Source organism: Saimiri boliviensis, chromosome 11 (genome assembly GCF_048565385.1).
Source record: "Saimiri boliviensis isolate mSaiBol1 chromosome 11, mSaiBol1.pri, whole genome shotgun sequence".
Lineage (NCBI taxonomy): Eukaryota > Metazoa > Chordata > Mammalia > Primates > Cebidae > Saimiri > Saimiri boliviensis.
In genome coordinates, this window is record NC_133459.1 from 29,546,322 (window position 1) to 29,560,992 (window position 14,671).

The following is a 14,671-nucleotide window of genomic DNA, read 5'->3' on the forward strand; positions in this document are numbered from 1 at the left end:
TCCAAGCTGAAAGTAAAATCACACCCCTAGAACTCGAGAGCTGGGAGAAGGGTGGGAGGCTGACACCACTCAGAAGACGGGGCATTGCCCTCTGAAGCTCCTGCATGAACAGCCGCCATGCTTGGCCTTGAATCTAGGTAAACCGACCCCCCACATCACAGCAGGTGTCTCACTGGCTCGTTCCTCTACGAGGACCTCCCAGTGGCATCCGGCCCCTTCACCCCACTTTATAGCTGTGCAGACTGAGGCACTGAGGGGTCAAGCTGTCTGAGGTCCCACAGTGAGGTCCTGGGCCTTGAGGCTCTGTCTTGGCTACTCTGATTCTGGTATCCTGTGGTCCCAAGATTTTTTATTTGTGGCCTAAAGCCAGAGTTCTTCCCCTGGGGGTGAACCACAGGCCCCTGTCACCACTGCCTGGCCCCTCCCAACCACAGCCCCACCCCAACCTCACCGCAGCAGCTCCGTGGTTTCCTGGACACTCTCAACCAACAGCAGCTTTTACCATAATGGTTCCCACGAGAACCTGTTAGTCAATTTTCCCTGCTTGGTTCTCAATTTCTTTGACGGGGGAAGATGGCTGGGGCCCAGGGTGCGGCCACGGGCTGCCCTCCCCAAATGACCATATTTATCTCATACTCTGGACACGGCACACTATTTCAGCTTAATTTTATTTCCTCTTATAAATGGGCACAGCACGGGAAGTGTTAAAAAACAAACAAACAAAAACAAAACAAAACAAAACAAAAAAAAAAAAAAAACAAATAAAGCCAGTTCCTTCACAAGGCTGGTTCAGGTGAGTGCCCGCAGCCGGGCAGGCGCCCTGGTCTCTTTTTCCCGCTGTCTTTTTTTTTCCTTTGCTTTTCCTTATTTAAGGTTTTGGCCATGAACTCAGGACGGGTATGGTTAATAAACAGGTTACAGGGGAGAGAAGGGACAGGGAAGGCCTGGGGGAGGGGACGCAGACCCGCACACCCCCCAGGCCGGTTCTGTACAGGAGAGGACTCACCGGAGGGAGGGACACTGTCTTCAGGGGGCTCTCTGGAGCCACGCCGCCTACGACAAATATTTACATGCATTCGCCACGCTGAGGCCAGGGGCACTGCGGTGCCAGGCAGGCACCCGGGGGATGCTGGGGCCACCGGCCCTCAGATGGCGACTCCCGGGGCCAGTCTTGATGCCTCTGTAAATCTGTACAGTTTGTGGGCCTCTATTTACAGGCAGGAGGCCTGAGGAGGCAAGTCCAGGGCCGCAGTTATTAGAAGAAATCCAGGGAGCCCGGGAGGCAGCCACTCCTGCCCCGTGAGGCCTGACAGGAAGCTTTGCCAACCCCAAGGGGGTCTGACCCACACAGTCTAAGCCCTACCTAGCCCTGGCTGCCACCCACATACCTCCAGAGATCAAGGGGACCAGCTTTTCAGGCGAGGCCCCCATCCGGCCCCCCGGAGACAGGGCCTGGGCTCTCCAGGTCCCGGGCCACCTCGTGCTCTGGCAGCCAGGGCCCCAGAGGCTCTCAAGCCACACAAGCTCCCTCTGATTTGGAACTCGCTGTGCTTCCAGCAAATGCCAAAGCCCCTCAGGACACCCTATCGCAGGTGGGGGCAGGGACACGCGAGGGCCCTGCACCCACATTGCACCTCGCAGAGCCCCAGCGTGTCCTCACTGAACTCTCTCTCGGACTGCCTTGCCTCCGTCAGGCCAGCCAGGGCAGATTTTGGGCTGCTCAGACTCTTCAAGCTCACAAGGATAAAGCCCGGACATCTGCCTTGGGTCCGGGGCTCCATGAGCAAGGCCCCTGGCCTCTTCTCTCAGATGCTAAGGACACAGAGAAGAGAGGCCAGTGCCAGGGGCTCAGGCCCCTAATCAGAAGCCAACCCCTGGGAACCTGAGGAACCAGGCCGACGGGGGCCGCCCCCCCCCCCCACAGGCTCCAGCCCTACACAGCAGCTGCACTCCCTGCTGAGTCTCCCGCCCAGGGGCCAGCATCTTCTGGGGCTGGAGGCCCAAGCCCTTTCTCCTCCTCCTCCCTGTTTCTCAGCCTCGGCCTGCCCAGGCCGTCTCACCAGAGCTGTAGTTCCCAAGACAGCAGCACCCCAGGGAGGAGGGTACGGAGACAGCCTTGTGGTCTCTGCTCCTAGGACCCAGCCCTTCTGCTCCAAAGATGACTGAGGCCAACCCACCTCCTCCAGATCTCAGAGACCCCCATGCCCACTCTTCTAAGGCTGGGTCCACCTGGCTTCCTCACAAGCCTCTGGGCCCTGCAAAGGAGGGTTTTGGGACTTGAAGAGGGAGTCCAGCCTGGAAGGCACAGGCTGTGGGACAGCCCCCAGGACCTCCCCGTCACTGCCTACACTCCGCTACCCCTCACCCTACAGAAATCTGCTGCCAGGGCATCTTGAAAAGGGCCCTGAAACACAACCTGCCTTCCTGACTTGAATCTGGGTTGTGGGTGAGGGGTGGGGCTGTGAGTGCCAGCCAATCACAACTCACATCTAACCGTTTGGCTCCAGGAGGCCCCCTGCCAAGCACACCCTCCCCCGAAGATCTGTGACCCCACACTTAAAATACCGATGGAAATAGCCCTACTTGCTAGGTAACAAAGGAGGTGACACCTCCCCCACTGTTACCTGGTCTCATCCCTCAAACCCTTCCTTTGGCCTGGGGCATCTGCAGGGGCTGCTTCCAGCCATGGCCCCTGAAGCTGCAGCCAGAACTGCGTGGCCAAATAGCCGAGGGGATGTCCACAGGGAGGGCCCCTGGGCAGGTGGGCTGAGGCTGGCCTGGCCAGGCAGAGGGCAGAGGGTGCGAAGGGCCCGCCCTCACAGGCACTTTGGAGACTTGTGTCCTGGGAGGCAGAGTCAGCCCCCTAGCTCAGAGCAGGAAGGGGTCACAGGGAAATGAAGGAGCCTATCCACATGCCCCCTCCCTGCCCTGGGTCTTCCATCCTGGGAGACCCAAGAGCCCCTCACAGCCTGGGGTCAAATTTCCTTCCTCAGCCTTAGAGGAGCCGCCAGGCTCCCAGCCAGTGGCAGGGCTGGCCCCAAACCTCCCCCTTTGCCAGCTGCCGTGGGGAGGAAACAGGTAGGGGTCGGGCCAGGCCCGCCTGCATGCAATGCCCTGAAAGGGCTGTGGCCCCACACTTTTTCCAGGAAAGGCAAGGGCCTGTTTTCCTCCAGCACTGAGCAGGTCATGTGGCGTGAGATTGTGCATCCACATGGGATTGTGTCTGACACCGGCTGGGGCTGGTGGCCACGTGGTTGGTGTGGGCACCGTGGCATGGAACTGAGTGTGGTGGGACAACTCCAGGGGACCCAATATGGGCTGATTGTTCTGGCTCAATTCCACCGTCCCCAGTGAGCCTGAAAGCAGGAGACAATGTGTGTGGTACCAGAGTGTGGGTGTACTGGGGGCAGGAGGAGGCCACACTGTCACTGTCACAGGACCATGACTAGTGACGTGCATTGTCCTTAGTGTCTGGGGGTGTGTAAGTGACGCAAGAGGATAACAACAGGGATGTGTGTGTTCTGTGATGTGTCTTGATTGGCTGGGCAGTCAGGATTGTGTGTTCTGTGATATGTCTCGATTGGCCGGGCAGTCAGGATTGTGGCTGGTTTTGTCACGGCATGCTTTTGTCTGGTGTGTGACTGCATGAAAATAACGTGTGGCAGTGTGGGCAATGGTGTCTGTGCAGAGTCACCTCATGGGAGAGGCATCAGAGCAGCCTCTCCTCACCAGCGGCTGCCCCGGCACTCTCAGAAAGCTGTTCCTTAGGGGAAGATGCAGAAAGAAATGAAATCTGGGGTGCATGTGTACTTGGCAGGCAAGAGGAGAGACTCAACAACCCCAGAAAGATGGGACAAAACAGGCTGGTGACAAGGGACACCCTCTCACCCAGGCAGAGAGAGGCCGTGGGATAGATGCAAGAGGTTGCAGTGTCTAGACGATTTCAGGGACAAACAAATGTTTGTCCCGGAAACCAGCCTGAGTCCCTCTCTGCCCCAAAAAGGAGATCTCAGTGAGCCCTGTGGGGGCCAAGCTGGGGCTCAGGCCCACCTCGAGCCCCACCCTTTCTTCCACCAGTCAATCAGGAGCCTCCTTCCTCCCATCCATCTGACATGAGGTCCTGAAGCCCCAGACCAGTGGCAGGGATGAGGGGAACAAGAGTTGAGCTTATAAGGGCACAGTCTGGAGTGATGGCGGCAGCCCCCGCTCCTCGGGGAAGATCTGTGTGAGGCTGGCAGCCTGGGCAGGCCTCGGGAGGGAGGGCAGAGAAGAACGGGGGCCAGGCTCCAGGCCCAGTCCCAGGCTTGGACTGGTGGGGCCAGGCTGGGGACTGGACGGCAGGGCGGTGTTGCAGCTGCAGGGAGGCACTGTGGCTCCACTAGGCATAGAACTCCTCCTGCTTGTCAGGCTTCTGGTATGTGACGCTCGCCTGCTTGGGCTCTTCCAGCGTGTAGCTCCCCTCATCCTTTTTCTTCATGCGGTAGATGAGCAGCGTGACCAAGAAGGCGGCAAAGAGGGCACCCACCACCCCGCCCACAATCACAGCTGTGGAGGAAGAGGGCAGAGGTCAAGGCCCAAAGGCAGGGTAGAACCAGGGCAGAGGGTCCTCAGGGATGGGGGCCAGGGTGAGGAGAGGGCTGGGGGTCCTAGATCTGAGCTGGAGTGAAGACGGAGTCCATGCTACTGCTACCAGCCCTGGCTACCATTTACAGGACTTGAGTGGCTGCCTTCTAACCACCTAACACACTAACTCACTGAACCCTCACACCAGCCCCATCAGGAAGGGGTCATTTGAGATGTTCGTGAAATTTAAAATGCCATCAGTCATACGATGCCTCAATATTCTATAACTGCTGGGAAAGAAAAAAGTTTGCTAACTAAATACGATATAACCCCATTACAGAAAAGTTAACATGTGAACAGATGTGCCTCTTAGAACCGACTAAGGGCAAAACGACTAGCCCCAGTCTACAGATGAAGGGAAGGCAGGCTGGAGAGGTGAAGTACCTTGCCTGAGTGCAAAGCCAGGATTTGGACCAGGAGTCCAGAGACTCCCTAGATGCGGCCAGGGCAGGTCCACAGGGACTGGGGTCAAAAACTGGGGGAAGGTCAAGCTGAAGGATGGGTCAGAGATTAGCATCTAGGAAGTAAGGTCCCAAGGGGTCAGCCAGTGCAGCCCAGGAAAGCAGGGATCAAAGTCACAGTCCACGCAGGGGTCAGAGAGCACTGAGGAAAGGCCTAGAGATGGACATGAAGTCAGGGTTGGATACTGGGAAGGAGGAAAGTCAGGAGAGGAGCCAGAAGGCAGGTCCTGGGGGGTTGAGTGCCCAGCTTTCCTTCCTATTGGCTCCTAGGAAACCACGCCCTGATCTCCCTTCTGGGTTCCTAGAGGCAAACTGAGGCCCAGCTAGCTGCCTCACTCTGGGATCCTCCCAGGCTCCCCTTGGCCCAGACCCCAAGCCTCACCTACGAGCACCTCCTTCCGCTCCAGGATACTCTTCTGAGGCAGCTGAGCAGCGGAGCTGCCCGAGTCGATGGCATTGTCCAGGAGGCCAGGGCCCGGGCGGGCACCCTTGGGCAGTGTCCCAGGTGGGGGTGACGGCTTGGCCGCAGCCCCTCCCACAGCTACCACCTCATTGGCTGTGTCTGGTTGTGTGGTCTCTTCTTCTGGTAGCTCAAAGTCTCCACTGGGCCCCCCACTCACCGGCACCTCTGGCTCATCCCGGATTGTGGTCAGGAAAGTCTCCGGAGTTGGGGTCTGCAGAGAGGGCGGCATGAGCCCAGGAGTCAGGCCGCAGCACCCCCTGCCACAGGGCAACCACACTTGCGTGCGTAACCCCCACCACCATCCTAACTACCCCGAGGGCTAACACTTAGCACTCCCTGCATGCCAGGCCTGTGCTACGCAGCATCCCCACGAAGGAGCGTAACAACGCCCCAAGTTTACAGAGCAGGAAGTCAGCTCAGAGCATAAATGACCTGCCCAAGGACATACAGCTAGTAAGTGAGGGACGGACTAAAATTCAGATCTATCTGCCCCCAGAGTCTGTGTTTCTAAGAACTGCCACACTGGCTTTGTTCTTCCTCGGCCACATCCTGTCCCCATCACGTCCCCTCCAGCTGCCTCAGTAACAACCCTCGGGGGATTCCTGCCAAGAAGCTGTTTGGGAACTGCTAGGCACAGCTGCTGTCAACCGTGCCTGAGGCAGGGGCACGTCCTGTAGCCTGGAGGCCAGTCTAAGACCACAACCTGCAGAGTATGATGGCCTCAGGGCCGGTGTCCCGGACACCAGCTCAGGGACTGCCAATCTCTTGGGCTTCCGCCACTCGGAGGCAGGATCAGAGCTGGGAATCATGAGCCCAAAGCGGGGGCTGTGGAAGCCATCGGAGCAGGGGCGTGGCTACGTCACAGGTGGGCATGGAAAGGGTGGATCTGGTGTCTACTCCCGCAACCTGGGCTCCGTGCGCCTTCTCCTGGGCGCCGCGCCGCGTCACTGTTTCTGCTTGGCCAAGTCTGTGTGAAAACACCAGGCTTTCCCAGCTGCGTGAGGAGGCGAGGGAAGGGCCTGCATCCTGCTGGGCTGGGTGGGGAGTCCGAGGGACTGACACTGACCCCAACACAGCTCCATGGCCCAAGGGCCCTCCTCGGTGAGGCCAGCTGCAGAGAGCTCTGGCACCCAGGCTGTGTTACTGCCTTTCCATCTGACTCAGTGCACCCGGCAGGGACCAGGCCACCTCTCTCATGTCCTTGGGATTCAGCCATCCATCCCTGGCACTCCTAACATCTTCATCCCCTTCCCATCAATCCCTCGCCCCGTCCATCATATCCCAAACGCACACACATGGAGCCCTGGCCCTGCGAGACTGCCAGGCTCTGGTGCTGACTGCCTGGGTTCAAATCCTGACTGTCACCACTAGCTGCGGGGCCTTGGGAAGTGGCTTCCCCGCCCTGTGCACCAGCAGTTGCCTTATCTGTAAAATGAGATGACCACAGTGCCACCTGAGGGGTAGGCGTGAGGGCTGAACCTGACAGCCTGAGCGAGGGGTGGGCTGAGCACTGAGCCACACTCAGGCAGCCCTCCGCCAGGTGAGTGGTGCATTCTCACACACCCGGCTTCAGTCACCCTCAGACCAATGAGAATAACAACCATGATAATGAGAGCAGCTGAGAACCTAGCGGGTCTACCAGCACCAGGGCTGTTAGATATGTCAGGAGCACTGTGGATATGTCAGGCAATTTCATGCTCGCAATGAAATGATACATATTCTATTGTTTCCTCCTTTCCATAGATGAGGAAGCAGAGGTAGAGAAAGGATCAGGGACCGGCCTGAGGTCCCATGACTAGGAAGTGGCAGCAGAAGGATGTGAATCTGGCTGCCAGACTGCTGAGTTAATGCTCTCCACCAGAACACACTGCCCGGCCCTCCCTGTCACCACTGCGCACACTCACCCAACTCCTTCCCCACCAATGTCCTGTCCCATTAGGATCCAACCACCTCTGTCCCTCTTCCCTCCCCATTTGATCTGGCTGTTGGTCCTGCCCCTCGACCCCACCTTGTCCGGCTCATCTCTACCGCCTCCTGGTCCTCAGTCCTGCCCAGCTCCATTCTCCTCATCCCTCCCCTGACCCACCCCCCTGCCCTCCTCCCTGTCCCTTCCCAACACCCTCACCTGAGCCACCTCCGTGGGTCCAGGGGCAGTGGTCCCCAGGGGCAGGGTGCTCCTCTCAGGGCTGTCAGGTTCCTGGGTGGTGGCTGGCCTGGGAAGGGCTCTTGGCCGGGAGGTAGCTGTGCTGACCAGCCTGGGTGTTGGTGCCTCGGTGTCCAAGACAGCCACCGTGGTGGGGGGAGAGGGTGCCTCAGGGGTAGTGGCCCGTGCCGTGGCTGCTGTGGTCAGTGGAAGAGGCAGAAGCCTCCGTACGCCGGTGGTCCTTACAACAGCAGTGGTGGCCGTAACAGGGGGTGCTGCAGGGGTGCTGGGGGCAGCGGTGGCCACTGTGGCAGGCACTGTGGCCACAGTCAGGGCCCCTGTGGTTGTGGCTGCAGTGGTAGCCATGGTGGTGGAGACGGTGGTGGCTCTCTGGCTGGGCTCTTCTGGGACTTCTGTCGCCACTAGGGGACTGGTGGCTGGCTCCGGGGTGGGGCGCTCAGAGGGGAGCTCTTCGAATGGTGTGCCCACGGGCTGGATGCTCGTGGTGGGCAGCACTGCAGGTGTGGTGGACACCGCCAGGGCCACATCTGGGCTGAAGCGCATGGCTGTCTCAATGCCCGACTCCTGCTCGAAGTCTGAGGGGGTGGGGGAGAGGGAGAGAGCTAGGGAGCTGGGTGGTTGTGAGGGGCATGAGGATCCCAGGTAAGCAATGGCCATCAAGATTAGGGCTCCCAACCCCCCCTTTGCCCAATTTTCCCAGAGAAGATGAGAGAAAGGAGGAAGGCACAGCCTGGCCAGAGGTAGCCAGTTGCTGATGTTCCCCAACTTCTCTCTGCCAAGTCAAATATTCTTCTGGAGGCCACCTCCTCCAGGAAGCCCTCCTTGACTATTCCTGCTCACCCAACCTACACTTCTGTGAGGTTGAATCTAGGCAGAGCAACTGAAGCGCTACTGGCTGCAAATCTTGCTGGGGCTTGCAGGGGAGCACAGGAGTGGCATTCTGGGAAGAGTCAGACCCCAGAGACACCCCTACCATGAGCTCAAGGAAGGGGTGGTATACTAAGGGCTTCCCCCAGAGGCACAGGCAGAGGGTAAGAGGGAGAACAAGCCCTTGCTACAAGGGAACTGCTTGGGCACTCTGGCTGATGCAAAGCCGGGACAGGGAAGGAACCTGAGAGAAAATGAGACAAGAGGGGTGGGGGCTGGGGGAGAGAGAAGTCACAGCCAGCTCCTGGGCTCAGAACCAGGCAGGAGGAAGGGGAGCCGCGGAGCTTTGCGAGTAGAGATGTGACCCAACAGAAATGGGTTTTACAAAGATTAACTTGGAAGAGGCTCAAACGACTGGGCTGAGGAGGGGAGACCAGGGGGCAAGGGCTATAGGGAGCCAGCTCTGTGGCATGCAGATCCTCTACCATCTCATCAGATGCCAGTCCGTGCCCTCACTGGGCCTAAATCGCAGCTGCCTTCCTTTTGCTACCATTTTGAGAGCTTCTCCTCTGTGCCAGATCCCAACTTCCTATCCCAAACCCTTCTAGAGGCACTGAGAGCAAAGTGTGTTTCTCACCATCCCCCGGTGAGAATCCAGGGACTCAGGGAGGGGAGCACGGAGGGCACAGTCGCTATGTGGCAGAGTGGGGCTCCCAGTGCCCTTCCCTCCCAAGACTCTGCTAGACCCGCCTGGCCTGGCTCCTCTTCCCCAGGGCTACCTGAGTGGAGGCTGATGGGTTTGCAGGAGGCTCGATGCTTGTCCCTAGCACCAATTGAAGCCCCTGCCTGCCCTGTGCCATCACTGCCCTAACCTCACCATTGGCCACAGCTTATTGGACCTGAAGGAGCTACCCAAAGCAAGCAAGGTCTCCAGAGGGAGCCACGCAGCACACACAGAGACGCAGACAGGAGCCCCTGGAGAGCTGGGCAGCTGGGGCCCTGAGGTCCTCCCAGGCCTTCTTCTGTCCCCAGGAGGACATTCTGCCCTTCTTGTTCTGGGGATCCTGCCCCAGAACTTGCCTAACCCATACAGTAACGTGCCCCCGCCTCACTGAAGCAAGCCACTGTGGGCTCCTCAGAGTAGGCTCTGGATGCAGACTGGTCACGGCCCCCAGGTAGGGGTGGGGAGGGGGTACTTACAGCCCGAGCCCGACCCCGAGTAGAGGTCATCCAGTTCATCATCAGGAAAGGAGTCATCGTCCCCAGAGCCTTCCAGGTCCACAGGCCTCTCAAAGTTCTCACTGCGCCAGCGCTGGGCCTGGGGAAGGTAGAGGCGGACACAGGGCTCGACACCCGAGGCGCAGCCTGGGTGTGCCGAGAGGGGTGCCAGGTGCCCTTGTGGGCTGAGTGACATCCACGTGAGTGACAGAGATCTTGTGTGTACCCGGAAGGAAAGTGCATGTGTGTGAATAATTCACAGGGCAGGGGTGGGGCAGAGGCAGGTCACCTGGGGCCCCATCCCAGAAGGCTTTCAGTGTTTGGCTGATGACTTTCTCTTGGAAACTGGTCATTTTTCATCCTGACTAAATATCAGAATATTGTGAAAACTCAACTCAGTGGTTGAGTAGGTCTGAGGTGGTCTCTAAGCATCTGCAATGTTGGACTGGCTGTGGGGAGCCCTGGGGTGTCTGTGAGCAGGGGAGGGGCTGGACTAGCACTGCATTTGGGGACCAGCCTCTCACCCCCTGACACTGATGCCCCCCCCCACTTCTGGAGTTGATACAGAGCCAGAGTGGGGATCTCATATCCCCAGTCTCAACCACCTGCTCCAGAGCCCTGCCCAGCCCAGCCAGGGCAGGCAGCCAGGAGGTGCCCCTCACCAAATGCACACACACATAGTCTCGAAGTAATGAATTAATCAGTATTTACTTTCCACCAGTGAGTCATGGAGTGGAACAATTAGTGTAATTGCTCCCGTGACGAATTGCTGGGTCTTCCTCCTTTTTAGACGTTCCAGGAGCTCAGAGCAGTAGGGCCCAACCTTCCCCCAGCTCCCCCTCTTCCCAAAAAGACAAATGCCCAGGGTGGAGAAGCTAGAGCTCCCCATGCCACTCCCCTCCACAACCTGAGCCAAGCAACTTCGAGTCCCTGCTCCCTCCAGCTCTCTGGCAAGCAGCCTGAGTCACTCAGAAGAATAGGGACTGAGCAGGGACCCAGCTCCGGCTCCTGCCCCTTCCTGGGGCTGTCTTCACTATCTTTCTATCCTTCCAGGCAGGCTGGGCAGGGACTGGGAGGCCTTAAGCTGGGAGGAGGGATTCTAAGAGGCCTGTGGTCTCTGGAAGCCCCAAATTGAGGTAAATGTGGGTGCGAAAACAAGGGAGTCCCCAAGATTCCTTAGTGACCAGTGCCACTTAGCCCCGAACTTCCTGCTCCAAGAAAAGCCTGCACAAACCCAAAGACCTGCCCCTAAGCTACACAGACCCTTGAAATGACACACCCCACAGACACAGCACGGGCACAGACACACACTGACACATGCTCACCTAAAGGCAGCCACAGAGGCTCATCGCGTCGGCAGGCCTGTAGGTACAAACAGCGACATGAATGGGGCAGAGGGAGCAGGGCCTGCCGTGCAGCTCTGATCAGAGACAAGCATCGAGCCTCCTGCAAACCCATCAGCCTCACTCAGGTAGCGCTCACCTAGATACTATTCATCCCCAGCTCAGTAGCCATCGACATGACAACCGTTACCATGACGACCATCTTCTCTATGCTAAGGACCAGGAGCTGCAGCTCCCCACAGAGACGGGGGGGTGCAGGAGAGGGAGAGATCATGGGGGAACTAAGAGGATGACAGGGAGGGGGGAGGCAGAGACAGAGACAGGGACAGAGAGATGAGGACAGAGGGAGGCCGGGGGCAGAGGGGGCAGAGACAGGGAGGGTGGGCTGGCGGGTACGAGAGAGGGAGAGAAGGCAAGGGTGGGAAGCAGAGGGGGAGAACTGGCACATTCTAATTTAGCCTCATGCTGATGAGGCAAGGCTGGGGAAGGGGCCACCTCAGTGATTTTCCAAACCTGCGTCCAAGAGCACATTCTTTCCGAACAGCAAGTAGGTTGCAGGGCGGGCAGGGGGAGGAATAACCCAGTCACCCCTGCGCCCACCTGGGATGCTCAGCAGGAACTTAATGCAGGGACACCTGGGACCTGCAGGCATGGGCGCTGGGACTCCGTGAGGCCCTCACAGGAACACTACTGAGGGGTGCTGGTAGCTGCGACTCCCAGTGGGGACAGAGAAGCGAGGGGTGGGGAACGGACGGAGCCTGGGAGGCAGCAGCGAAAGCCTTAGGAGTCACGGAATGCCTGAGGAGGAGGGTGACAAGCAGCCTTTGACCCCCAAACGACCTCTGTATTTGCATAATCCATGCATAATGACATCATTATCTATGCCATTCCCTTAAGGAGAAGTGAATCCAAAAGCCCCAGGACCCTGCCAGCCTCTCCTTGACCCTCACTGTGCCCCCTCCAGGTAAACACAACTCATCTCCCTCCCTATGCCTGATAGGAGGCTTCAAAATCCCGAGCACATGCTAATTCATGTGCATGCGCACACACACACACACACGACAGCCCAACATCCTCATGCATGTACCATGCACCCCGACACACACACACACACACACACACACACACGCACAATTAAGTATAATGTTTACCCACCACAATCTGTATACTCACCACAGCCTATAGGCAATTCAGCCTGATCCACACCAGCACACACCCATCTACCTCACCTCTAGCTGCACACACACCTGCCCCCAGAGTACTCACAGACACACACACACACCTCTCCTCACCACATGCCCCATGGATGCCCGGACAAACAACAACAAACTCTCCTGACCCCACGCACCACACTCACCTCACCAAAGCCCACAACACAGACCCAGAGCCATGAACACGCATGTTCCTGAAACACACATCCCTCCTGGATATCACCCCTGGCAGGTGCATGCTTTGACTCAGACATGAGCCTCACAACTTGGGTACGACCTTCCGTCTAGGCTGCACCCCACACACCCTCCACACACAGCGAGTGTGCCCGGTGGAAGCGCGGAACCTTCGGCTTCTGGCCACCACCAATCTCAGGAGGGGACACTCAGCAGTGGCTCCCCCAACAGTGCCTGAAGACCTGAGCATCGGGCCCCAGGAGAGCAGCTGAGCATTCCCAAGACCCTCTAGAGACATCTGCCCACTGCTGCTGAGGGCCAGCCCCAGGCCAGGTGCTGGGAGCACGTCACCTGCACAGCCTCCTTGAAGCATCACAACCGCCCAGGGTTTTATCATCCCCATTCCACAGATGCAGGAACTGAAGCAGAAGTTAGAATCCAAACGTGAGCATGGGTCCTCTGCCTCTGAAACCCTTGTCCTGGACATTCCTGGGCCACCCTCAGACCCGCTGCTCATCCAGGGCTGAATTCATACATCTGTGCCCTGCAGCTGCCCCTCACCCCCTGCACGACATCAGCTCAGCAACGCCCACAGCCGTCCACACCCGCACAACACCCACGCGCCAGCACATGGCAGTGATAAGACTGTGCAGCCCCTAGCATTGCTGGGAGAAGGGCTGAGCACAGGACCCAGCACACGGAGTGCTCCCAACACCCCGCTCCACACGTGCGCGGCCTATTGTCCCTCCCTGAAGCCGCCCCAGCAGACTATACCCCGCCTCACACGCCATGAACAGGCCCACAATACCTGCATCTGGTTCCTTCCACACACACATGCACGCACACACACTTTCCTTCCGGGTACACACAAGTGCACACACACTTCGGGATGAAACGTGGCAACTTTCCTAATGGACTGACGTCCCACTTCCATTTCTCCTCACAGTCCCCTTGTCACCACACCCTTTTGAAATAACCCATAGCCTCACTCCACAGAGGCACCTCAGGCCCCCAGCCCAGAAGGGACCGGGCCCAGCAGTGACCCACAGGCCCCCTCACCCTACACCACTCCTATCGATCCTCTCCTAGAGTTTTAGCGCAGCTGCTGGGGAGGCTCCCCTGGGCCAGGGGCAGGAGGTGTCACCTCCCAGGTTGCCCAGCCCCCTCCCTCCCAGGAGCACCCAGTCAGGGCTGTGATGGGTGAGGGTCTAAATGAGCTGGATGTCAGCTAAGTCTCCTCACTTCCACGCGCTACCTCTGCCCTCCCGCTCATCACTCACCCTGAGTGCAGGGGACATGTACCTCCCTCCCACCCCATCCTCCCTCAGAGCCCACTCCAGAGTCTGGGGCCTCTTGTGCCCAGCCCCCACCCCACCAGGAGCCTTCCTAGAGACACAGGTCAGCACCGAGGCAAAGCAGAAGAAACCAGGCCCTCTTTTTCTACCCATTGGCTGTCAGGCAAACCACTTAATCTCAGCACCTCGGTTTTCTCATCTGTAAAATAGAGATGATAAGACTGTGCGGCTCCTAGCATTGCTATGGGAAGGGGCTGAGCGCAGGACCCAATGCCGAGCAAAAAATGAATCGATCGATGTCGCGGTGATGACTGTCAGTTTATGTTAAAATTTCTATTAGTATTTCCAAGTCTTTTATCTCATGTAAGCCTCAACCTCCTCATGACGGTGACTACACCCATGCAGTAGATGAGACGATGAATGCCCAGAGAGGTTAAGCAGCATTGTCAAGGCCACACAGCAGGGGAGTATGCAGACAGGCAAAAAGAGAGAGGCTGGATGATGGGGGAGAAAGGGCAAGTTAACAGACACAGGCACACAAATTAGGTCAGCTGGCTGGGGGCCAGGAGCCCGGCACCCCTGTGCAGTGCTAATCGTGTTGCAAAAGCCAAGAATAAAATCAAGTGTAATTAGTTCTGCCCGAGCTTCCTTCCCCTAATTAGCCAGACTCAGGCCCCACTCTCCCGGTGACCGGAGGTGACATGAGTAAGGGTTGAGGACGCACCTTTAGGTTCTGACAGTCTTGGACTCAAATCCAGCTCTGCTTTCTCGTTGGGTGACTTTGTATTTGTTACTTAACCTCTCTGAGCCTCTGTCTGGTTCAATGAGGTCAGTAACGATATTTCGTAGAGC

The 14,671-nt window shown here is 58.1% G+C and overlaps 1 protein-coding gene across 2 annotated transcripts in view; it reads right to left on the bottom strand.

The window, feature by feature from the left end:
- Positions 1–651: 651 nt before the first annotated feature.
- Positions 652–14,671, bottom strand: part of SDC3 (syndecan 3) — a 37,058-nt gene continuing 23,038 nt past the window's right edge. For both annotated transcript variants that reach the window (XM_039474147.2, XM_074380420.1), the window contains exons 2-5: positions 9,779–9,896; positions 7,673–8,286; positions 5,467–5,758; positions 652–4,545 (exon numbers count right to left, since the gene is read on the bottom strand). In XM_039474147.2, coding sequence (XP_039330081.1) covers positions 4,379–4,545; positions 5,467–5,758; positions 7,673–8,286; positions 9,779–9,896 — 1,191 coding nt within the window. In that variant the 3' untranslated portion in view covers positions 652–4,378. The remainder of the gene's footprint in view (positions 4,546–5,466; positions 5,759–7,672; positions 8,287–9,778; positions 9,897–14,671) is intronic.